The sequence below is a fragment of the Mixophyes fleayi genome, chromosome 7, assembly GCF_038048845.1.
Source record: "Mixophyes fleayi isolate aMixFle1 chromosome 7, aMixFle1.hap1, whole genome shotgun sequence".
In the NCBI taxonomy this organism is placed as follows: domain Eukaryota; kingdom Metazoa; phylum Chordata; class Amphibia; order Anura; family Limnodynastidae; genus Mixophyes; species Mixophyes fleayi.
In genome coordinates, this window is record NC_134408.1 from 123,046,954 (window position 1) to 123,073,712 (window position 26,759).

General features: G+C 41.6%; 1 protein-coding gene across 5 annotated transcripts in view; it reads left to right on the forward strand.

Moving 5' to 3' along the window:
* LOC142098105 (intelectin-1-like) overlaps nt 1–26,759 on the forward strand; it is a 65,962-nt gene that overhangs the window by 16,891 nt on the left and 22,312 nt on the right. Inside the window, exons 1-4 of one of the 5 annotated variants that reach the window (XM_075180591.1) lie at nt 15,743–15,832; nt 19,104–19,209; nt 19,933–19,996; nt 23,919–24,077. In XM_075180591.1, the coding sequence (XP_075036692.1) occupies nt 19,936–19,996; nt 23,919–24,077 (220 nt within the window). In that variant the 5' untranslated portion in view covers nt 15,743–15,832; nt 19,104–19,209; nt 19,933–19,935. Of the gene's footprint in view, nt 1–1,974; nt 2,079–5,308; nt 6,707–15,742; nt 15,833–18,914; nt 19,210–19,822; nt 19,844–19,932; nt 19,997–23,918; nt 24,078–26,759 lie in introns of those variants that run through there. The other 4 variants (XM_075180590.1, XM_075180589.1, XM_075180593.1 and 1 more) reach the window with 4 other exon arrangements.

Sequence of the window (26,759 nt, forward strand, 5' to 3'; positions counted from 1 at the left end):
GTATTCAGCGTTTCGTTCAAATGAGATTATAACAGCAAACAATAGACCAGCTAAGTTTTTCTGTACGGTGGAGAAGCTTTGCAAAGCAGCAAGTCTGCAGCCTGATTCAACCCTCTCCCAGTTAGAATGCAATGAGTTTGCAATATTCTTTGCTGATACGGTATTGTCTTTGACACTAATAATGCTGTGAGGAAAAATCAGTTTGTATTGAACAGTGACAACACTTGAGGACTTCCCCTACAGAATCTTCTATAGAGACTTCTATAATCACATCATTAGCCAAATAATTTATTTTTTTATCGCTGAACCCTTGCATTTTGATGGCAATCTCAAAACCCAAAACAATTATGAACAAGTGAAGGTTGTATCATGTGCAATAAACTGTTAAAAAACTATAGTAGTTGATGTTTTTTCAATTATCTATTATGGTGAAATAAATGTACCATTATAAACCTGACTTTCTAACAATAAAGTGATAACTATGTGGCACGAAAATCCTTCTGGTGATGCACACACGAACAACTTCTTGCTGAATCAATGGTAATTTTATTGTTGATATCACAGGTAAACAGCATACTTTCCATTAGGATGACACCAGGAGACCTAACACTTACTAGACACAGTCCTACTGTCTAGACACTGGCCACTATCTAACATCGGTCACACAATACAAATTCACAATTCAAATTAATATACTTGACACTCCTCCCACAGCCCTAGGTTGATGGACAGGTGACACTCCCACCTTGCCTTTAAAAAGGTGTTCTCTGCAGGTGTTCTGTAATTACTTTTCATTGCAGACTCACCCTGTCAGCTTTGCTGTTAATTGTGGAAAGAGACACTTTCAAACATTTTAGAACATGTAAGTTAAATCACACTCTATACTATTGTCATACTTATGTCCTTCACCTGTTTATCTTTGAACTAGGAACACTGCTCCATAAGTGTGTCATGTCTGCAGACTTGCTTTGCAGACTGTCAGCTGAATATCTAATTCCTCTCTTACCTATGGCAAATTAGTCACATATAATATCATTTAAATCTCTGACAAATCTGTCATTTATCGAGCACCAATATACGCTTGGCTTCACTTCAACCAGTGTGTTCAGTGAGGATTTTGTCTGTAATTATTCATATTCTTCATCATCATCATTTATTGTGTGGCATCATAGATTCTGTAGTGACTGACAAAGTCATACAGATATGACATACATGAAAACAGGAAACATATAGCAGAACACCGAAACAATTTTAATATAAGACATGACAGGGAAAAAACATGGACGTCAGAGAGTGGACATATGGTAGAAGATCCTGCCCATGAGTAGGAGATAAAGGGACATTAATCTAGAGGTCCAGGTGGGTAGTAGAGGAGGTGGAGGCCCAACAAACTTTTGACACACTGAAACGTCTGCTCCGGAGGACTGAGCTTGGATTAAGTCGATTGATGTTCATGCACCTGCTGTGCTCATCAAATTCTTTAGTCTGCATTCTGCCAAGCCTAGAGAGTAGCAAAAGGAGTCTGATCCTAAGTGGTGGGGGAGCTCTGTTAGGATAGACTACAGATGTCAGATGGCAGTGCGCAGTCAACACTAACAACAGCAATATGCCAGGATCTGCTGCAATATCAGCACACAAAAAATCAATGGGTAACTCTGCAACACGGACTATTGAAAAGTGAATGAAAGTGTAAAATAGGAGAAGCAAATCAATTTCTCTAAGGGTTATTTATCAAATTGTTCAGTGGTCCAAATATGTTTATAATGTCTACTGACCATAGCTACCAATCATTTGTTTTTACTGTCTGTCTTGCGCTAAATAGTTAAAAGCTAATGTCTGATTTTTCCTATTTGTTTCATGCACTTTGAAGTAAACAACTCTCTCTGTGTTTTATTTATTATATCTGTTCTAATGAAATTCTATAGATAATATTGAGCTATAGTTGATGCTAAACTATGAAACTCTCTTTTGCAGCTCAATTCACTGCTGGATTTATCCAATTCCGAGTGTTTAACAAAGAAAGGGCAGCAATAGCTTTATGCGCTGGAGTGAAAGTGAAAGGATGTGATTCTGAACATGTAAGTTGCTACCAGTCATAGAGAAAGAAGTGAAATATTCTCAATATTAACTAACCACATCAATAAACTACAATGAATGTTGCATAACAGAACTATGTTTAAATATAACATTTAGAAGCATATAGTTAAGAGTAATTTTGTCTCAGCTTTTACTGTTTTATTATTGGGTTGGTGCAGCTATATTTTTCTGCTCTGCTGCCGACACACATTGAGATATCGGCAGTGATATCGGTCAATAGTCCAAATAGCACAGTATGATTGGTCAGAGGAGAGCTGGAAAAATGCAGGTGACCCAGCCCAAGGTAGCTCACTATAGGACCAGCCCGAGGAGCAGTTGCCCCCCAACCCAGCCTGCCTCTGTTTGTCGTTTGATCTTTATTGGCCATGGAGGTAATAATGGTCATAAGATGACCTCAGCTAAATGCTATCATCTTCTGACTACACTAACAGTCCCCAGTGAGGTCATTGCTGAGATCAGAATCTTCGGATCAAGAACCAAGTGTCACGGAATTGCAGAGATGACCACTAACTGGTATTAGCGCAACTGAACAGGGAGGCGCGGAGTCTAACGTACCCCCGGTATTCACCCCCCGCAAGGGGGTTTGGGCTTAGCTGCAGAGGGTACGCAGGTCGCGGTTCTCCAAGACAGTCACCGGTGTAGCGACAGTAGTAGACAGGTGTAGTCAGGCAGTCGAGGTCAGAGCCAACCGAGCGGTGCAGTACAGAGGGAGGATCCAGAGAGAAGTCAGGTCAAGCCAAATAGTCAAACCAGCCGGGCAGCGAGGTACCAAAACGAAACACAGGAGAGTAGTCACAGGAAGCCGAGTCAGAACCGAATAACACACTGGATCAGAAGTTTAGGAAACGCTGGAGCTGGAGTGAACCAATACTCTGGCACTAGACATGTTTCAAAGGCTGCTTTATATACCCTAAGGTGCCTCCTGATTGGGTTAGGGAGATTTTGGCGGTAAGACATGCTGGCTGCTGACAGGTGAGCAGAGATAGCGTCCCGCTGCTAGGCAACAGGACGTGGTTGCTGTGAAGGTGCAGGTGTCCGACTCCTGCACCAAGTGTCAGTGCGGAGACGGCGCCTGACACCAAGTGGTCAGATCTCTTCGACTTTGGAATTATGTGTGTGGTCAAATTGTACTTTGATCTGGTCCAAATGGTAAGATCATATTGTTTGTGGCTGGCTTTACTTTAGTCTCAATGACCTTTTTCCATTCTGTTATGCTGTCTCCAATAGGTACTTAGGTGCCTATTAATATTAGGAGACCCATTGCAGCAATAACAATGTTTTTTGTTTTTTTTAATTGTTGCACTACTGGCTCAGAGGAGTAAAAATAACCAGACTGTTCAGTTGTGTGTATGTATATATTGTGCAAAAATGGGAAACAAAACTGGTTCATAGTATCAGTCACAAAACTTGACAGGAATGACTAAAGGAAGTAAATATATATAACTTGGAGCAGAGAACGGAGAGGGTGAGTATGATAGCTTTAAAATAGATCAAGGTGCATAATAGAAACATTCATCCAGGGAATAAAAGTAGTAGAGCACGAGTAAAACTGGAGAGTAAATAGGAAATTTAAAGAAAATATACTTCACTGAAAAGATAGTGGATAGGTAGAATAGCCAACCCAAATAGGTGGTAGAGGCTAATACAGAAAGTGATTTTAAACAGCCATGGGATAGACATAAGGGTATCCTAAATCTGAAAGGCCCAATTAGGGTAATGGTAAAAATCAGCAGCCAATTGGTTATTATCTGCTGTCAAAGGCTTTGTTCTATGTCACAGCTTCATTTATGTCTAAACTTAAACATGAAAGGTTGAACTTGATTGTCATGTGTCTTATTTCAACCTTACTAATTTTGTAAATATGTAACTATAAGAGTAAGAGCACATATATTTTTATTACACGTGTTATTTTTGTGTGTTTTAATGTTTTTTATTACATGTTCCGTGATCTATCTTTTTTGCTCAATTGGATCTACTCCAGGTGTTCCAGTTTCCACCCACTGTGGAAAGACATACTGCTATGTTAATTATAAATAAACAAATTAACTACAGTCTGGAAATCCATAGAAACCTTAGCTGAACATGAGCAAAATATAATCTGTGCATTTAAGGGAACTAATAAATGACCAATCTTTATCAATTCCTGATCATATGTCTATGAGACCGAACAGTAAATGAAGTTGAACAATTATCACATCTTTAGGAGAAAAATCCACCAATGCTGATCTTAATCTACACACAATTGATATAAGATCTTCAGCCAAATCAAAAAATGTATATTAAAAAATATTTAATGAAAATAATAACTCAAATCTAAAACAAGGTTACAAAAATATTACTTGATACTTCTAATATCTATAGAGCTTAATCGTGGACCTGTGACTAGTGTCCAAAAGTTGTAGCTCATATACACATGTGCAAAATGTTATGTAAGAATGAAGGACATTCAGGATCAACCAGGTTCCAGGTACTTCTTCCTTAGACCAAAAACACAGTGTATGGACATAATGGTTTAATTAGATCCACTGATCTTGAATGCAGTTCTTTAATCATAGAAAGGATTTCCACAGTGGTCAGATACAGTCCCGTTGGACCAGAGTAATGGCTCAAATCTCTGATCATTCAAATAAGTCATTTTATGGTGTAATAAGCTTTGTAAACATTGTATCAAGTGGTTTATATCAAAGTCCCAGCTGGTTACAACTGAATTGCAGAGCTGTGTTCAACTTAAGGACAGTCAATGCTGTTATTGATGATTAAATATGTAATACAGCAAAGTCTCTCATCTTTGCTGAGTGTTCCTTTATCAACTCACACGTTTCCCCACTACTTTCCAATAGGAACCACATGTGAGCGTGTATGTAATAGTTGTCTGATTGCGCTAATGACATCATAATGGTGCACAGAATGGTCGGACCTTTCAAATGTGGACACATATCTATAAATGTATATGTATAGCCAAAGCTGACAGAGATCTGGCATCCATGTCAGGCTAAGCCCTTGCATTGTCTGGTTGTCTTACCACCAATTGGTTTTGCATATTTGGAAATATATTTGATGTTTAAAATAAGCATAAAAGTGCAATGTATTTTGGAATGTGTTTTATTTTTGGAAAAGGTTTGCTATCATGATTTTCTTTTTTCCCCAGATAAAACTCTTTTTATGTCAATGTTTAACTATTTAAATATGAATCTCTATTTTATTGCTATAGCACTGCATTGGAGGAGGGGGCTACTTTCCCGAGGGAAACCCCAGACAGTGCGGAGACTTCACAGCATTTGACTGGAATGGATTTGGGACTAATAAGGGATGGAGCGCTACCAGGGATATTACTGAGGCTGCTGTACTTATCTTCTACCACTGATCCCCCTTTCATTTTGATATCTAAACAAATCCATAATCATTTTAAATAAGAGAATCTGAAATTAAATTCAACATGTTGCTGTAATTAACTCTTTTGCTGCCAGATATTCAGAAATGTTTTTGAAATTACCAGGCCCAATAGCAAATTTGGGGTTTATATAGAGATTTATTTGGTTCTAACAAAATTAACTATAGTTTGTGTTTGTGTGGTAGAGAATTTCGATCAGTACTCTGGGCAGGGACTGATGTGAATGATTGAATATTCTCTATAAAGTAGTGTTGACACTATATAAACAAAGATGATGATAGAAATAATATGACCATAAGGGAAACACTCAATTGTGTCTTGTATCTTCAATTAATATTTCTGAACTATATTTTGATTGTCAGTAAATCAAATTAACTATAAATCACTTTGATTTTCAAACATTCTCAAATGTAATCATGATTCTGGTTCTGTTTATTGCAATATTTTAACACTATTGTCCAATATAACAAAAATCCCTTGGCACAGTTTGGACCAGAAAAAAAGATTTACAGTGTTTATAATTTTTTATAATGGAGGTGAAAAGCTATTTTAACTATAAAAAAAATGTCACCTATGTTGGAGCCAGGGATTAAATAAAATTTGTTATTGTGTCAAACTCCCAGTGGATCACAAACCTTGTGAACCATTGGTGATCAGTGAATATGGTCACCTGTGCATAGTAAAATTAAGCTTTGAATTAATTTGTGTGTCTAGTTAAAATTTGGTGTATCTTGAAAAGTTGAAATTGGCATGAGGTTTTCCTCATGCGAAGGAAAAATATATAAAGTACTTATGTATTGCTATAAAAGATTATCCCAATCGAGATGTATTCACCTCTAATAAACTCAATTACGAGAGTGTAGATATCAATACTATCTTCAGCGATATCTAGTATAGTATGAATATTATGTATAGTAAGAAATACCAAACCCACTAGATATAGTATAGTGTAGAAAAATAGTAAAATAGTGTCAATGGGCCCGAGTCATTAAAGAGAGCAAAGTAAAAAAGAAAAAGAGTAACTTTGTACCTTGGCAAAAACATATTACATTGGAGGAAGAGGTACATTTAAAATGTGGGGACAGATTTATAGTTGGGGTCGGGCATGTCCTAGAACAACTTTAAATGTCAATGTAAAAATAAATCTATCAAGTATTTGTGCGCTGCATCAGCCAATATTATTTTCTTTACAGGTAAAATAAACTAATTTGCACCCCTTGCATTGTAATATGGTTTGTCCAGATTCAAACTTACTCCTTTTTTTGCCTAGCTCTTCTTAATGACTCAGGCCCAATGTGTATAAAGAACTCAAAAAGTACATCACAGTTCCAAGACGTGTCAACTTGACAGAGTCAAGCAATGGAAACAAATAAAACACTTACCAAATTGAAATACAGCGTTGCAAAGAAGATAATGTACTATAAAGTTTATATTTCACCACGGAATGTCAACTACCTATATAGAGTTCATCGGGCAGATTTACTAAAACTTCTAACAAGTAAAAGTGAAAGTCTTGCTCATAGCAACCAATCACAATCTAGAGATTATTAGAAAATGATAATTAGAATCTGATTGGTTGCTAATACCTCCACTTTTATAAATGTGTGTGTATATATATATATATATATATAGATTTTCGACAATCCCGCCGACAATTGAATATGCCCCTAATAATTCAAAACTACCTGTGTCCACCACTAGTGATAGAATTACAATGAAATGGAAATTTCACTTATAGCAAAATATGAAAAAAATAATGTTTAAAAAAAAGACAAAAATTGAAAACACACACAAAATAAATATACAAGCAGAGGGGCACCTTGTTTCAGAATTGTTACAATTAACCTGTCCATATGCATACTATTACTACCCTTAGTGAGAACATTCAGTGCCACCCCAGACCTTGGCTCCATGGGAAATACCTTTGCTGCAGATCGGGGATTGGCTAAAATCTAGTCAAGCCTAAGTGTGCCAGTTGTGCATTTAGATAGATAGAGAGATTATATTTATATTAATAATAATAATGAATCAACAAATAAACACTCATATTATGCCATACATTTATGCCCCCAAATCATATTATGCCATACAATAATGCCCCAAATCATATTATGCCACACAGTAGTGCCCCAGTTCAATTTATGCCACATTGTTCAATTTATGCCACAATGCATATAATGCCACACAGTAATGCCCCAAATTCATATGCCACACAGTAGTGACCCAAACAATATTATGCCACAGAGTACTACCCCCAAACGATATTATGCCAAGAACATGCTACCCCCCAGGTAAAAAGGGAACAGCGTCAAGTTCGAAAAAAAAGCAAAAAAAAAAAAATATAATAAAATAAAGTAAACGTGACTTACCTCTGCTCCATCTCCTCTCTGTGGTTGGCTAGGCTGGTTTATCGCGGCTCCTGTACGCTGCTGGCGTAGCAGCGTCATGACATGTGCAACTCTTAAGTGTGCAGGTGACTCTCGCTTGCAAATTATGGACTTGGGTGGGCTCCACCTACATAGAAAAGGGCAGATGTGGATTGGGAATATAAAGTGGCCCTGGAAAAGAAGTCTGAAAGTGGCTTCATGTTAGTGGGGCCAAATAAATGGTAAGTGGGGCCCAGTGTGAGTGTGTGCTCCTACTGTATGTACCTGAGTATGTGTGAATGTATCAACCCCTAGGCGCAAAGTAACAATGAATATATAAGTGTCAACAAATATAGAGGTAAACTAAATTTATTGCTCATATATAATGAGTGTTGCAAACAAAACTTCAAATTAGGCAATATTTATTGCTCATAAACAATGATTAGTGCTTTAAAAGGTTTGACATCAATAAACCTTCTCAGGTGTAGATATTGCAAGCATATATCATATATAAATTGCAATCAATAATGCAGAGTCTCAAAGAGATAATTAATAGGGCCCACTATTAAATTAAATTAAATTGCCCCACCATCACCCCACAAATAAAATAGCACCCATTAGCCACCACCTACCTCAACCCACATTTCACTTAAAATAAGCCCCCCTGCCCGCACCCCCATTTCACTTATAATAAGCTCCCCCTGCCCTCACCTTCCATTTCACGTACAATAAGTGCCCCTGCCCTCACCTTCCATTTCATGTACAATAAGTGCCCCTGCCCTCACCCTCAATTCACTTATAATAACCGCCCATGCCTTCACCCCCGTTTCACTTATAATAAACCCCAGCTGCCCTCATCTCCCATTTCACTTATAATAAGCCCCAGCTGCCCTCACCTCCCCCATTTCATTTATAATAAGCCCCCCTGCCCTCACCCCCAATTCACTTATAATAGCCACCCCTGCCCTCACCCCCATTTCACTTATCATAACCCCCCCCTGCCCTCACCCTCAGTTCACTTATAATAACCACCCCTGCCATCACCCCCATTTCACTTATAATAACCCCTCCCTGCCCTCACCCCCATTTCACTTATATTAAACCCCCTTCTGCCCTCACCCCCATTACATTGCCACAAGTCCCATTGCCCACACACACATTACCATAACACAACACACGTTACCATAACACACACATTACCATAGCCAACACACACATTAGCATAACACAACACACACGTTACTATAACACAACACACACGTTACTATAACGCACACATTACCATAGCACAACACACACATTAGCAATACACAACACATGTTACTATAACACAACACACACGTTACTATAACACACACATTACCATAGCACAACACACACATTAGCATAACACAACACACACGTTACTATAACACAACACACACATTACTATAACACGACACACTTACCTTCTTCCAGCCACGCTTCGGGCACTGCACACATGGGACGGCACCTGTCTCGAGGTGCGTGTCCCATGTGACCTCTGCTTATTATGGGATAGGCCAACGCAACAAGGGGAGGAATAAGTTCCACAGCCACAAGAAGTTAGGGGAAGGGACCAGCCACCATGCACTACTTGCCAGCTGGCACCCCTGGTTGGGGGGAGGGGAGGCGATCCATCGCATTTCAAAAGGGGTGTGTTTTTAAAGCATCGTGGCCCACCGGGGATTCTCCTGGTATCATGGTGGGCCAGTCCGACGCTGGATGGACCTAATATCCAGCTCACAAACAAACAGCATGCGTCCAATTTATTTCACCTACAAATAGCAGTTTTCTCTCTCTATGGAGGATTCCAGCCTAGTTCCCCAGGTAATGAGAGAGTGACTGAGCAAGCTGACAGCCTATTCATCTACAGCTTGCAGATGTAACTATTAATTAGTCTGCTGCCTAACTGGCAGGTCAGAAGACCTGTCATGGGCCTAATGAATGGAGGTTCTCCCTGTCTTTCCATCCACTTCAGGGAACCTTTTGATTCAGCTCTTACTGGAACCCAAAGCTTTTGGAGAGCTGTGTTTCCAACGTCAACAATTTTAACTGGCGTTCAAAAAACATAGATCAGAAACCTAGAACTTATATACAGTCCATCGAGTATTTTGTCAGCAATTCTGATAAAAAAGACAAAGAAGGCAACACATGACTGTGTTGTATCATGCTTTAAAGGCTCATACCTCTTTCTGTCAGGCTTTAGGTCTGTCTGCCTTATTAATGAACATTGCAGAACACAAGTCATAGAGTACAACCAAGAATAATTTAGCCCCTCCTTGCTCTATGATACATGGGGTTGCTGATGGAAATAAAGGGATTTGTGAATGTGTTATTGAAGGCCGACCTCACAGTTTTCTTCATTAAATATAATACAGAGTTTTCAGTCTGCATAGACTGGAACAGAGAATTCTTGGTGGAGAATAGAGAGTGCCTAAAGGAGAAAAGTGATTCCATTGGTCGAGAGGGCACCAAGTGTGCTGGTGGAGAGAACACGGTGGGAACAGACCAGCAGAGTGAGAGCAGAAGAAGAAGGAGTTGGATCTGATGATAGAGCTGGAACACATGCAAGTGACAGCCTCAAGGTCATTTTCTAAAGCACAATGTGAATAAGCAACATTTTTTTGCTCAACGATTCAAAGAGTCTGGCACAAGCTTATTGCAGAAAGTTTTTATAATATTATTTTCCCTTAAAGGTCTTGTAATAAAATAGAGCATAATCACCATAACCCATGTCAACATTTTAGATATTAAATAAAAAAAATAAAAAATCAAGAATTTTTTTTTAGGCCAAATTCACTGCCAAAACAAAAACACATTATCACTCATATACACAGCCTGGCAAACAAAGAAATAAATATCAGACAAAGAGAGCAGTGTAACTGGTTAATAATTTAGAGTTCTCTTTGTTACAAAGCTGCTTTCTAATAGAGGAATTGCCATCTCCAAAAAGTGTAAGGACCAAAAAGTTCACAACCTCATCCAAGAGGTACATGTGTGTCTTTTGTATTATTGAAATAGATCAGCTATATTGAATTGGTGATAATTACCATTCACTTGCCTGAGAGTCCACACCACCTTGTTTAATCACACGCTGATAGCTGAACACATTGTCACTTGCTCCATTCTCCACAAATCACAGTTACTGCTATACTATGCCCAGAGTTATCCAGCGAAGAATACAATCTCAGCAGTCCTTCTGTTATGCTGTGATGAAAGAAGGTGGTGTGAACTCTCTAATTCAATGTCTGCAATAGCTTACAATTCCACGAACATGCCCTTACTGTACTAGGACTATGTTAGAACATCCCATCACTCCCCAGCTTGTTTGACATTTTCTTTCTCAATATCCTACATGTATAACTCCTTAAACTACTTTTATTTTGATATCTTTAATCATGTACTCACAAATTATGAAACATATCAATAGAAACTCACTATCAGCTCAGAGATGGTGCAAAATTCATTTGACAATGGCAGGACATCCTCTCTAGCTCCCATTTTCTATAAAAACTCTTGACGCCTTTCTCAGGCTCAGAGAAAGGAGATCTCCTATCGAAATATAACAAATCTAATAATTCTGATTTAATTTCAGCTACGATGGGGGAATATGGGAGATCCATTTATTCAGAATAACTTTTTAGCCAAGGTTACAATAATGGTTAGAAGAGGTATAACCAGGGCTGCCAAGAGGAATTCAGGGCCCGGGTACAACAAATTCATAGTCGAGTAAGCCCTCAAATTTTTTTGCGCCGCAAATTTTTTTTAGCCTTTGGTCATACATTCAGGGGCGTGGCAATGCACCGTTGGGGGCGTGGCTAGCCTAACGCCGGTGCAAAATTTTTGGGGTGTGGTCATACATTTGGGGCGTGGCAATGCACCGTTGGGGCGTGGCTAGCACTAGATCCTGAATTCACCAGAGCGTCACATATGTCCCAGCACTCCTGACTTTTAAGACATCTAGCACCACAGTGTAGTATACAAAGAATGCAGTGTGTACACAAAGAGTTCAGTCTTGGCCTGCAACTTACATTGGGCACGACACTCACCAAAAATTCCCATTGTCCCTACTAGAATCACAACATTTCACACACTCTGCTGCTCTCTCCTACCCGTTCTTCTCACTTTCACCACCTGTGACTGCTGCTTTCTTTAGTTGCGGCTTGTCCGGATCCTGGAATGTTGGAGGACCTATTTGGGGAAAAAAATGGCTACATTTAGAAAATTACAGCCAGCCCCGGCGTTAAATCAATAGCACCCACAATTATTAATTAGGCCTTCCTCCAGCCCCAACATTAAAATAATAGTATTCACATTTAATAAATAAACCTATTTCCCTTCCTGCAAACAGCCCCAGCAATACCTATTTCCCGCAACCATCACTGCCATTAAATAATTCATAGTCACATTTAATAAATAGACCTCATTCTCCCTAAACTCACCCCCATATTCAATAGCCCCCAAACCACTCCATCTTAAATTAATAGTCCCCACTATTAAATGTGCCTCTCCCCTTTTTTTTTTTAACTCTGTGCTTCTCTCCCCTTTTTTATTTATTCTATGTTTCTCTCCCCTTTTTTATTTATACTGTTTCTCTCCCCTTTTTTATTTATTCTGTGCTTCTCTCCACTTTTTTATTTATTCTATGTTTCTCTCCCCTTTTTTATTTATACTGTTTCTCTCCCCTTTTTTATTTATTCTGTGCTTCTCTCTACTTTTTTATTTATTCTGTTTCTCTCCCCTTTTTATTTTAACGCTGTGCTTCTCTCCCCTTTTTTATTTATACTGTTTCTCTCCCCTTTTTTTTTAACCCTGTGTTTCTCTCCCCTTTTTTATTTATTGTTTCTCTCCCCTTTTTTATTTATTCTTCACTCACCTCCTGTCAGCTTCTTTCTTTTTCTCTTCTTCTCTTCTGTCTTCTCTTCTTTCTTCTAGCTTTGTCTTGTCCGACGCTCCTCACTGACTGACGGGCGTGACTTGATGACGTCACGCCCGGCAGTCAGTGTGAATAGAGAAGAGGAGAGGAGGGACGCGGCGCCGCGGTCACGTGAGTATTTTTTTTTTCTTTTTTATTGGTCCAACTCCCCCCACCAACGATCCGACCCCCCCTCCCAGCCGCGGGAAAAAAAAACAAAACATAAAAAAAACCGCAAGATATTAAAAAAAAAAAAAAAAAAAAGGAAAACATAAAAATTAGAACCGAATGCCCGGCCCGGGCCCCCTGGCAAGCCCGGGCCCGGGTAAAATGTACCCGCTCCCCCCCTCTCGGCGGCCCTGGGTATAACATTAGAATCGGAAAGATCATCCCTGTAATTATCAAAAAAGGTGAAAAGCAATGCTTCACAGTGTATTTTCAGTTGCAAGTGAAAAGTATAATTTATAAAAAAAATATAACCTTATTCCTTTATTTATTTTTGGGCACGTTCAAAAGTTATGTATGAACGTAGCTCCTTGTCTTTTTACATTTCGGACAGGTACCAGATTCAGAGGTGACCAAATGCTTCCTTTGTGCTTAGGCATTATAAGCCCTGTTTAATGTTTTCAGGTGCATCTCCTGTAACTTAGCAAAGCTTAAAGATTTCATAATATTTCCCGTATGGGCTAATACTATTGTAGGATCATGAAGGTCTTGGAAACCTTTCTGCCTCACATATCACACTTTCAACTATAATCAATCTATGTCAGTATTAATCAAGTATATGTCTAAAAATCTAATCTTAAATTTATGTATACAGCAGAAACTAAGTAAGGAGTCGAGAATGTCAGATGGGGGTAATTAGTTGGCAGTAAATAATTCAGTTTGCTATTGACATAATGTCAGATTTGAAAAAAATGAGCTTGAGGAAGGTCATATTTCTACCGCAGTTGTGGGAAGCAGCAAAGCAGCTTCCCTGGTCAAAAACATCTTTCACAGCCAGAATACCTCTTTTCTCTCCAGGTCACATACATTGGGTTACACAATGAAGGTTGAAATTCAGGGTGTAGTTCCTCTTTCAATTAAAGGATTTATTGGGTTCTCACGTTGTTTTTGGTATGGTCTGATGTAAAAAATATTTTGTAATTAGTACGAGAGAGTCCCCTTTTAGACGAACGAAATTAAATAGTGACAGTGTTGCATTCGTGTTTGCACTTGGGGTGTGGGTTTGGCCAGTGATGCTGGGGGAGGTCCTTGTGGCTTTGTAGGCTGATGCAATTTCCTGGGGGAGTCACTCGGCTGGCAAAATCCTGAGAGAGAAGACGTCTAGAAAGATAAGGAAATTTTTTTTACTTTATCTGTCTCTGTCTTTTAATGTCCTTTTGCTTTCTGGTATAGTGCTTTTCTGTCTGTTTTCATTCCTTATCTTCATTTTGTTTTTTACCCCACTTCATTGTTTTATATATATATATATATATATATATATATATATATATATATATATAATTTTTGTTTTTTCTTTGCTTATATTTTTCCCCCGCTTTTCCATCCCCCTTCTCTTCTCCCCCCCTCCCTGCTTTTGTTAATCGGGGCCCATTTCTGTCCCTAATATGCCCCGTCCTAGAAGGACCGTTGTGAGGCCTGCAAGCCTCCGCTCCCCCTCTCCAGGCGATGGCCGTCGCCATATTGGAGAGCAGGGCACGGTCTCGGGCAACAGCGGGTCTGCCGGGGGAGGCATGGCCAGTGCCTCCCGCCGGTGTCAGCCTGCATTGGTGACCAGTGATCCCCCAGCCTGTCCGGGGACCTGAGGCAGGCGGGGGTCCGTTGCGCGCATGCACAGATCCCGTCCTCCGGCGAGGGAGTTCATTCCCGTTGCCGGAGATGGGTTGTCGGGTGGGGGGCGCGGAGTTGTGCTGCGGGGGTGGGATACGTAGGCAGCAGGGCGGGAGACAGTGAGAGCGGTGGGGGGGCAGTCACCCCCCCCCCCCGCTGCGGCAGCATTAGGGCCTTACCCACGCCAGGGGAGCCATTAGCCCACCAGGGGGAGCAAGGGAGAATAGATTTTGCAGCACAGGGGTGGTATTGCCATTAACCCCCCCTGTGCTGGCAGCTAGGGAACAGGGTAGGGAAGTACTTTGTCAGGCCCCTCACCAGTTGTATTTCCCACCTAGCCCCTTTCTGACAGGCAGTGTTAGAGGGTCCGCATGGGGGGCTCAGTTTCAGTCCCAGTCCAGGCCTGTACGCAGATCACTTTAGAGAGCGCAGAGCCTTTTTTGCCCGTAATAGGGAGGAGGACATGGGGGCTTGGAGTCAGGGCCCTTTTGGTACACAGAGGGGGTGGGAAGCCCGGAGCCATCTGGGCCGGAATTTTGAAGCCGCGGGCCAGGCGGGCGCTCAGTCGGCACGGTCGGCGAGCAGGTTTATCCGTCACCAGTTATCCCCTCCAGTGGATAGGCAGATGAGCGAGAGCAGTTACCGGAGGTCCTCGGGACCAAGGTATATGGGGGCGGACAATTTTGGCCATGGTCCTCACCCTGACGGTGTGAGCAGCCAAGTTTTTGATTATGGTCATGGAGATAGGGAGGTGGTAGCGCAGCGGTTGTTCCCGGCTGGGGGCAATGAGTCAGGGGGTCAGGGGCGCAGAGTTCAGGACCCACTGGAAGGTAGCATTTTAGGAGGGGACTGGGGCCTGAGGCCTGAGACGGACGATTTAGGATACCGCGGTGGGACCCGATTTAGGCCAAGCCCTTCAGGCGAGTTTCGTTGATAGTAGTGTAAACACACCAGATGCAGGGTTTGTAAGGAATGTCTCTGTTGGTATGCTCGAAACTAACGACTGTGTTCTTTCAGCTTCACAGAACCAGCAGCCGGGGGTTCAAGGTACAGAAGGTCGTGCGGTGGAGTCGGGGGCAGCCGCTGGTGGATCTTCATCGGCCACGGTGGATCGGGCAACAGAAAACGTTTCAGCAAGTGTGGAGGAGCGGCCGACGGTCGGGCTGCAGGCGGGACCCGGGCCGGAAGTGGAGGTCACAGAGGAGAGAGGTGAGAACATTTCTGCTAGTACACACAAATCACGTGGTGTTAGCCCCCCGAAGTCTACAACGAGCGAGGAATCCTCGGGTTCTGGTAGCAAGCCCCGCAAACTGATTAAACTATTGCAGACACAATTAGTGGGGAAGCGGACCACTAGGCCATTGCAGGCGCTAGGCCCCGACATAGTTGCGCGAGCTGGGGACTCGGGAAGAGTGGAGAATGAGGCTATACTTTATGGCATTAGGTCTAGTGTCAGAGACAAAATCAAAAAGGGGTATTACGCTGATATGTTTACCTTGACTGATGAGGGCAAAAAAGGTCTTGAGGCTGCGATGGACAGGAACGGTGAAGGGGAGGAGAGTTACAAAACTTTCCCTAGGTGGGTTAAAGGTTTTTGTGTGTTTGCAACCCTTTACACGGATTTTAGGCCAGAAGAACAGGTTGAGGTATGGAAGTATCTACACCTAATTACAGACGTTTTCTTAAAGGACGGGCCGGTTATTTGGAGGAATTATGATGAGATGTTTCGTAATTTACCATGGCCCCGCAATCTGAAATCAGCGTTTATATTTCCGGAGATTCTGGACGAAAAAATTGCAAAGGAAGTCCGGTTAGGCAGGATGTTAGGGCCTTTCTTACACGTACCCATTCCAAATTTGGTAGTTTCCCCGGTGGGCGTAGTGCCCAAAAAAGCAGAGGGGAAGTTCAGACTTATTCAACACCTATCTTACCCATTAGGCGAGTCAGTAAATGCCGCCATTGACCCGGCAGTCAGCGCTGTCCAATATCAGTCATTTGAGGATACCCTTGCCCTAGTCCAGGAGTGCAGGGAGGGGGCCCTAATGGCCAAGATTGACATAGAGTCAGCTTTTCGTCTGCTGCCGCTCCATCCGGAATTGTTTCAGTTTATGGGCTTTAGACACTGCGGCGGTTTTTATGTCAATCGCTGCCTGCCCATGGGCTGCTCAATTTCATGTGCCCTTTTCGAGAGGTTTAGCAGCTTTCTCCACTGGTGCATTCAGGCTGGAACGGGACACAGGGGGATTGCTCACTACCTAGACGATTTCTTGATTATTGGTCCTGACAAGTCCAGCAGTTGCTTAGAGGTGCTGCAATCAGCTTAAGCCCTTTTTACGGTGATGGGAGTTGCCAGCGATAAGACCGAGGGTCCTTCCCATTGTTTAGCTTTTTTAGGCATTAAGATTGACTCACAAGTAGGTTGTTGTAGGCTCCCGGAGGATAAGTTGAAGAAAATGGGAGAGGCGATTGCGATGGCGCTTAGCTCTCCCTACATGTCATTGAAAAAAGTTCAGTCACTTCTGGGGCTTTTTAACTTTGCCTGTAGAGTGATTCCAATGGGCAGGGTGTTCTGTCGCAAATTGCAAAGAACCATAGCGGGTAAGAGTAAACCCCATGCAGCGGTCTGGCTGTCACAAGAAATTAAAGATGATCTTCAGGTATGGCAGAGGTTTCTTAAGGAGTTTAACGGGAAAAGGATTTGGCCCACCCCCCCGGTACACAACGCTACCCTTGAGCTTTTCACGGATGCTTTGGGATCGCAAGGCTTTGGAGCTTACCTGGGCGGGCAGTGGTGTGCAGAGGCTTGGCCAGAGTCGTGGCATCGTAGTGGATGGGTTAAGAACTTGGTTTTGTTGGAGCTATTCCCGATTATTGTTGCCATAGAGCTATGGGCTGTCGCCCTACGGGGCAAGCACGTTGTATTTTGCTGTGATAACCTAGGGGTAGTTCAGTCCGTTAATAGCCAGAGCGCATCTTCCCCGCAGGCGATAGCTTTGTTGCGTCACCTTATACTTCGGTGCCTTGAGTACGAAATAACTTTTAATGCACGTCATGTCCCCGGGGTTAACAACGAGATAGCAGATGCCTTGTCTCAATGTCAATGGAGGAGATTTCGCTAACTGGCCCCTCAGGCAGATAGCAGAAGCATTCCCTGTCCCTCTTATGTTTGGCAGATCATCACGCCGGCATAAGAGGCCTAGCTGAACGCGGCCTAGCGCAATCGACTTTGCTGGTGTATTATGCAGCGTGGCGGCAGTGGGTCCATTTCAGCGCACCCAAGGACCAGTCGGAGGCAGGCCAGCGGGATGCGGTGATGGAGTTCATGTGGTTCAAGTTTTGTGAGGGAGCATCTAATGCTAGTATGTCTTCTACACTGGCGGGCATTTCGTTTATGTCACGGCTGAATGGCACGGTAGACATAACTAAAGGCTTTTTGATATCTAAGGCTCTGAAAGGATGGGCAAAGGAGAGACCGACCTCTACTGACACGCGCCACCTGATTACCATGCAGATTTTAGCCCAGCTTATGAGGATTTTAGTGGATGTGGCTCGGGACGAGTATGAGGTCCTGCTTTTTTGTACTGCTTTTAGCCTTGCATTTTTTGGGGCTTTCAGGGTAGCGGAGCTAGTGGGGCAGGCCATGTCTCCGCAGGTCTGCTTACTGAAGACGTGGTCATACGTAAGGATCATCTAAGTGTTAAGATAGCCCGATCAAAAACGGATCAGAGGGGGAGGGGTTTCTAGGTACAATTGCAGGCCCAAAAAGATAAAGAGTTATGTCCAGTCGAATTAACCACCCAATTTAGTCTAATTAGGCCTTCCGACTCAATTTTCCTGATACATAAGGAGAAAGCACAGCTTACCAGATATCAGTTTAATGCGATCCTGAAACAGGCGATAAAGTTGCTAGGCCTTAACCCTTCTTTTTTCAGCTCACATTCCTTTAGAATTGGTGCGGCCATCTCGGCGGCCTTGGCGGGGGCTTCGGTGGAGGCTAAAAAATCACTTGGGAGATGGAAATCTTCGGCTTATCAGAGTTACATTAGGCCTAATGTTTAAAATTGATTAATGTTACACGTGAATGTTGTGGTTATTTGCCTTCTGTGTTTCTCTTGCCTATTTCTCTCTTTTTGCTTTCATTATTATTGTTTGTCACTGTCAGATAGCTCTAGACCCTTATCTTCATGGCCGTTTGTTTGATCCTCTATCCCCTACCCTGTTACTCAAGGCTTATCTGCTCGTCGCGTTGAGCGAGGGCGCGAAGGGCTTTCTCCCGTTTTTTTTTTTTGATCGGGTTTCACCTTCGTGTGAGTAACTTACTCTTACCCAAATCCATTCCTCACCATTTACTTTTCCTTTGCCAGCTATTCTCCATGCCCGTTTTTATGGGCTGCCTTTGTCAAAATTCCTATGTGCACCTTCGCGCTGTGTGTGATGGTCCGGTAAGGATTGCAGTTATTAACTCTTGTCTCTTTTTTAGATGCTGGGGTTACTGCGAGAGATGTGTGGATCATCGGGCACTCTTATATTTTCTGGGCAGCTAACCAGACGGGGGTGCAGACAAGGTTTACCAGCATAGGAGATAGGTGGGTGTTTTGGTTAGGTAAACGGGGTTTAGTGTGGGGAGGTCTCTTGCCCTGGTTAGGACAGCTGATTGAACGGTGGGGAGTGAGTAGTGAGGTGTGGTGCAGTTTACTCTGATGCCAGGTTAGGGCCGGCCAAGCAGTGGGGTTATGAGAGAAGTGGGTGGACTTAAGGCTACATTGCCATGTCCACGCTTGGTTAGGTATCGCTGGAGCTGATCTTCAGTGCCCTTTCTCCGCCACCAGGTTTAATTAGGTTATAATAAAAATATTTTAAGTGCCACTTACTCAAGCCTCTGTGTCTTTATTTTATATAAGCCTTTATTTTATATAAGCGGTTATACTATTTAAGGTATTGTGTGGAACGAAGAGCATACACAGTGAACTGTTTATGTAATTATGGTGACAAACATAAACAACAATGCAAAGCCCTTTTCAATTTGTGGTTAAATATTAACTAGTTAAGATCAATAAAATGGATTTTCCAATGGTATGAATAGCTTACACATTCCCCATTATTTACAAGTCTAAAATATTTAAACAATTACAATAGGAATGTGGGCGGCTATAAACTAGAGGATAAAAGGGAACTTGCAGAACATTAAATATCATTCCACAAGACAATAACGGGGAAATGGTAAGACTCTAGTTTCTGCTTACTTTACACCAGAGTGATGTAGTACTTATATTTGTAATAGAAATGTATTAATCAATGTTCCCATCTAGGAGATGATAGTGTACAGGCTGGTGATCCTGCTGGCTCTCTCTGTCACTGGTCGATACTCATGTGGTGAGTCATATATAAAGACTGAAAATTCTACACTATATTCTCTGCAAATTAGTGTTACTTTTATTTACCCTGAACCTCATTGTTTCTTTCCATGTCACCTTTGCCTCTGATTTTCTCCCTCAAATTCACCTACATCTTAATTTTCCATTTCACCCTTAAATTATTTTCAACTTTGATTGAATTTTTTCACTTATCTAGGTTACCAGATGGGCCTTGTAAGTCCAGACACATGCTACCTAGTAGCAGTGCAATTAGTTCTCATGCATGATTACTGCAGACATGTTACAAAAATGAGGTTTTTATTTGTATTTTTTTTACACTGAGCACAGCAACTTGAAAATGTTATTTAAGCCTTATGGAGGTATTTTGTAATTGAGCGAGATCATCGTGGGATGCCAGTTTTTTGTGTGGCACGTTTTTGTATTCTTTTGGACAGGGATAGCAGGTCAGACCCTTATGGCCCCTCTATGTTTAAGTAATGTGGTGTTACCTGTATCTCGCTGAAGATTTAGAATTCTGCCACTATGGGATAATGGAAGAGAAGCAGGTCCCTGGGTAAGCTTTGGTTGAAACCTAACAAAATGGGCCTTCCATAAGTTTGGGACAAAGGGGGTCCTGAAGACCTCAGGCTTTCAATTATAATAATATTTTTGCAGTATATTGCAGTTTGTTAATTAGTTTACTCTAGAGGTCCAATTACCCACTGACAAATATATAATGATGTAAGTTGTACAGTCATCATAATCATTAATCATCAACATTTATTTATATAGCGTCAGCAGATGCCGTAGCGCTTTACAATTAGGAACAAACAGTAATAAAACAATACTGGGTAATACATACAGACAGAGAGGTAAGAGGGCCCTGCTCACATGCTTACAATCTATGGGACAATGGTTTGATACACAAGGGTAAGTGCTATATCATATTGATTATTTGTCCAGCTAGAATGCAAAGGTTAAATAGTTTTTAGTGGGCTGTATGCTCGGTCACACAACTATGTTGGTCAGAGTGTTGTTGTCTTGTGTTAGCTGAGTAGCGGGTGGAAATAGGGTAACCTAGGGAGATTAAGAGGGTGTTAGAGGAATATTATAAGCTTGTCTGAAGAGGTGGGTTTTCAGAGAATGCTTGAAAGTTTGAAGACTAGAGGAAAGTCTTGTGGTGCAAGGAAATGAATTCCATAAAGTGGGTGCAGCCGAAAAAAGTCCTATAACTGAGAATGGGAGGAAGTGATGATAGTTGAATAGAGATGCAGATCTTGTGCAGAACAAAGGTGTTGAGTTGGAAGATATTTTGAGACAAGTGGGGAGATGTATGTAGGTGCAATTTTGTTGATGGCCTTGTATTTTAGTAGAAGACAATTTCTAAGTAGTAGTAACATGATCACTTCATCTTTTTCTGCTTTCCTTAAGAGAACTCTGTTTCTGAAAATATACAGTGCTTTAAAGAAGCACTACTACCAAGGGAGGACATGCAGCCTTTTTTTTCCCCTGGTTACTCTCTCAGCTCCAGCTGAAAATCGTGTCTGTGTGATGTTTTGGAGAGGGATCTGAGCAGGAGGACCAATGAGAAGAGGCATGGTCATTGTTGTTCTTCATTGTTCTTTCAGCTCACATGTTCTACCCAGCTGGTCAGGTCCACACCCTCTGTATACACAAACTCCTCAGAGATGCTTATCTGTCCCTGGGCCTGGCTAATTTCAAAAGATTCTTTGTCAGTTGCACAGGTCACTTAGGTTAGTCACCAAAGCATACTTTGAAAGGTTACATACAATATACACATTGTCATACATGAATGTTAAGGGAAAATAAAAATAATACATAATCGTCACAAACAGGAACTGGCAATCTTGTCATGATTTAAGAAAGATTAATGGTGCTCATTACAGACAATTCCTGCCCAAAAACCTAATTGCCTTCTGCCATAGAAGCTCATACTGGGAAGGAAAATTGTTATCCTGTTGAAAAGCAGTTTAAATTACACAGCAAGAGCTTAAAATAAAAAATATACATGTCCTTGAGTGGCCCTGTATTAAGCCTAGTGACTAGTCTTAATTCCATGGAATTTATGTGGCAAAACCTCAGTTACCACTTTGCACCATACATACCAACTTTAGAAAGTTGGTTTCCGGGAGAGGTGGGCCTGACGGGGGGACGCAACTCATCATTTGACAGCGGGGGGCGGGGCCAAATGCCGCGATTCACCAGGAATCGCGGCGTTTGGGACCTAATTATGCCCACTTCACTAGGAAGTGGGGCACTTCCTAGTGAAGTGGACAGATCCGGGAGATTGCCACACTCTCCCGGGAGTCCGTGAGACTCTCGCAAAATGCGGGAGTCTCCCGGACATTCCGGGAGGGTCGGCAAGTATGCTTTGCACCACACCCCAACTTATTGGACCCTAATTGAACAATTTTTAAAGCAGCAATGCAAACTATTGCTTTCTTCTGTTACTGAAACATATTAAAGCTTTATTAAATGAAAATGCTACTTTATGAGAATCTTAAGTATGAAAGAATGGATGGTAACTGAATACTTTTTGAAGGCACTGTATGTGTAGAGCCACCTTTTGCAACAATAACAAGTTTAAGGGCAAATAAAAATGTTGCCCAGGGCTCAGAATCAAACAATATATAATAATCATTCTGTCAGCATATACATAAATGAGAATTTTGTGCACAATATAATTATATTGGGATTAAGCTCACCTGCCAGCATCAAGGCATCTCCTGTAGGTGAGTCCCTAAGCTAGTGATACACATTTATATTCAGGGTGTCTCATTTAGAACCTTCCCTGAACCTCATCTTATAAAGTCTGCAGCACCTGGAGGGAGTGGTCAACTCCCAGAAAACAAACTAGAAAATAGTGAAAGAGAAAAAGGCGCGTTTCTTTAGATTAATGAAATGTGTACAAGTGAATAAGATCATTTGAGACGGCAGCCAAGGACAAATAAGATCAATGTCAAGTGCAAATAAAAGAAAAATGTTGTCCGGCGCTCAGAATCTAGTTATATAAAAAAACACTATGTCAGCATATAAATAAAGGAGAACTTTGTGCACAATATACTGTAGCTATATTGGGGTTAAGTTTACCTGCCATCCAATATAGCTATATTGTACACTGTTTTCTAGTTTGTTTTCTGGGAGTTGACCACTCCCTCCAGGTGCTGCAGACTTTATAAGATGGAGTTTCAGGGGAAGGTTCTAAATGAGACACCCTGAATATAAATTTGTTACGCTACCTTTGGGACTCACCTACAGGAGATGCCTTGACTACTCCAGTGCCAGCCTCACCATGTGCCCAGTTCCCGGACAGAGAGCCACCACAAGGCAGAGAGGCTCCCTGCAGCATCACTGACATCATTTCACAACGCTGTCAATGGATAGGAGCAGAAAGGTGTTAGCAAGAAGATGCTTAGAGGTAATCAAACTACTGCAGTGGTTAGATAAAACTTAGGATGTTCTCAATTAAAAGTCATGCTTCATGGTTATACCACTCTACACCTTATTCCAGGATTATTAGTAGGAGAATAAATAATTTACAAACACCACTCACTAATCACCAGATGTCAAGGCATAGGTTACCAAGCCTTTATCCCAGTAAATGTGCAAGTGGCTTGTACCCTTTACCTGTGACTGTGTGTGTGTTCCTGCAAGTGGTCAGGAGGGGGTTTCCTGAATCATCTCCTGATGGACCCTGCAAGCTCCCACAACCTGAAGAGAGAAGCTGACTGGGGTTGAGGCACTGTGGAGAACCTGGGAAAGTTGAGACAAGTCTAATTGTGAGGTTTAACACCCCTCTCTTCTCCGGAACATTGAGACACCAGGATCTATAAGTGAAAAATGGGATTTGAATAAAGAACGGGCATTGTCCGTGTTAAAATAAAAGATGCCTAATATGTTACATTTTCATATATTCCCAGATGACCCATCCATTCAGAAGAAGAAGCTGCACATTCTGAATCTATTGGCCTGCTGGAAAGATGATTATAATTGCCTCAGTCAATCAAACAACATTGGGAGCAATTACTACAGGTATAGGAGCTGCAAAGAGATTAAGCAGTCTCAGTCTGGTGCCAGAGGTGAGTAATGTGATCACACAAATACACACATTATAGAAGTTGGAAAACAATACTACACAATCTCATAATCATAGTGTGACACCTCCATATACATTTCTGTTATTTCAGGAGAGGCCAAATTTTACTAACAACATTTTTGGCTGTGTTGCTACTTTATTTCTGACTGTCAGTAAAGTTAAAGTTATTGACAGATGCCAACTTTGAATTCACAATTACTAATATAAGGCCTGATTCAAGTCCGGGCATACGCCCGCTTGCATATCGTATCTTGCGTAAATTGTCACTACGCATACCCAGAAACCAAACTTATGCAAACTTAAACCAAATAAATGCCAGTACACTAACTTCATATCTACATACTTCTGACACCTATGACATCTTACGACTTGAGAGGCAGAACAAGGGAGGGAAGTGAAGGACTAACGTAGTCCATGTAGAGTAAGATCGTGTTCACACAGATGTGGCTAATTCACATCCTGTGTGTAGTGTATGTACGGATGGTTTCAGCCATATCTTTTGCACCTGCTACAGGGCAGGTGTAAATGCAGTATGATGGCATTATCTTTACCTCCATTCACCTATTTGTCTCAATAGCTAGCATAGAAAAACTGTACGCATTAAAGATTTATTTAGTTTAAATTATTAGATGAAAATGTTAAAAAATAATATGGATTATATAGAAAAAATGTATAGTTACATTGGATTTTTTTTTGTATTTTTTAGTTGGTTTGTTATTATAGTGTTACCAGTTATTATTTTAATTTATCATCATCATCATCATCATCATCATTTATTTATATAGCGCCAACATATTCCGTAGCGCTTTACAATTGGGGACAAACGTAATAAACTAATAAACAAACTGGGTAAAACAGACAAAGAGGTGAGAAGGCCCTGCTCGCAAGCTTACAATCTATGGGACAATGGGAGATTGACACATGAGGTTAAGTATACATTTTGCATCTTGGCCCAGCCAGACTGCAAAGGTAGGGTGACTCATAAACTAAATGATCCTGTCACACAACAATGTTATTCCGGGGGTAGTTGTCTTGTGTGAAATTGTGTAACAGGCTAAAGGTAGTGAGGTTAAGATGGTGGTTGAGGAATATTATAAGCTTGTCTGAATAGGTAGGTTTTCAGAGAACGCTTGAAAGTTTGTAGAACAGAGGAGAGTCTTATTGTGCGAGGGAGAGAGTTCCATAGAGTGGGTGCAGCCCGAAAAAAGTCCTGTAACCGGGAATGGGAGGATGTAATGAGGGTGGATGAGAGACGCAGATCTTTTGCAGAACGGAGTTGCCGAGTTGGGAGATATTTTGAGACAAGAGAGGAGATGTATGTTGGTGCAGCTTTGTTGATGGCCTTGTAGGTTAGTAAAAGTATTTTATATTGGATTCGGTAGAAGACAGGCAGCCAGTGTAGAGACATACAGAGTGATTCAACAGAGGAATAGCTATTTGCAAGGAAAATCAGTCTTGCCGAAGCATGTAAAATAGATTTTAGGGGTTTGAGTCTGTTTTTGGGAAGACCAGTAAGGAGGGAATTGCAATAGTCAATGCGGGAGATGATTAGTGCATGAATTAAGGTTTTAGCAGTGTCTTGTGTGAGATATGTGCGGATTCTGGAAATGTTCTTTAGATGTATGTAACATGATTTAGATATAGAGTCAATGTGGGGAACAAAGGATAGGCGTGAATCAAGGATTACACCTAGGCAGCGAGCTTGTGGGGTGGGATTTATGGTCATGTTATCAACAGAGATAGAAATGTCAGGTATGCTCTTGTTGGTGGGTGGGAATATTATTAACTCTGTTTTAGAAAGATTAAGTTTGAGTTGACGAGAGGACATCCAAGATGAAATGGCAGAAAGACAGTCAGTTACACGGGACAACACAGATGTCGAGATATCAGGAGAGGATAGATAGATTTGGGTATCATCCGCATAGAGATGATACTGAAAGCCAAAGGAACTTATTAGATTTCCAAGAGAAGCGGTATAGATAGAGAACAGCAGAGGACCTAGCACCGAGCCTTGTGGTACTCCAACTGATAGGGGAAGCGGAGCAGAGGTGGCTCCAGAGAAATTAACAGTGAAAGAGCGATTAGAGAGGTAAGATGAGAACCAGGATAGAACTGTGTCTTGAAGACCTAGGGATTGCAGTGTTTGTATGAGAAGAGAGTGGTCAACGGTGTCAAATGCAGCCGAGAGATCAAGGAGAATTAGGAGAGAGTAATGGCGTTCAGTCTTAGCAGTGATCAGATCATTAACAACCTTGGTCAGCGCAGTCTCTGTGGAGTGTTGAGAACGAAAGCCAGACTGAAGAGGATCCAACAGGTTGTTTGCGGAAAGAAAGCGTGTGAGGCGAGTGTAGGCAAGTCTCTCTAGAAGCTTGGAGGGGCAAGGGAGCTGAGAGATGGGACGGTAATTTGAGAGAGAGTTTGGGTCGGAGTTTTGTTTTTTTAGAATAGGAGTAATCACTGCATGCTTGTATAGTGATGGAAAGATGCCAGTAGAGAGTGAGAGATTACAGATTTGAGTTAGAGGTGAAATGAGCACAGAAGACAGGGATCTACCAATTTGCGAGGGAATAGGATCAAGAGGACAGGAGGTAGAGTAGGAAGATAAGAAGAGCGTAGAAATTTCCTCTTCATTTGTGGGGTCAAATGAAGAAAGGGTGTCAGAGGG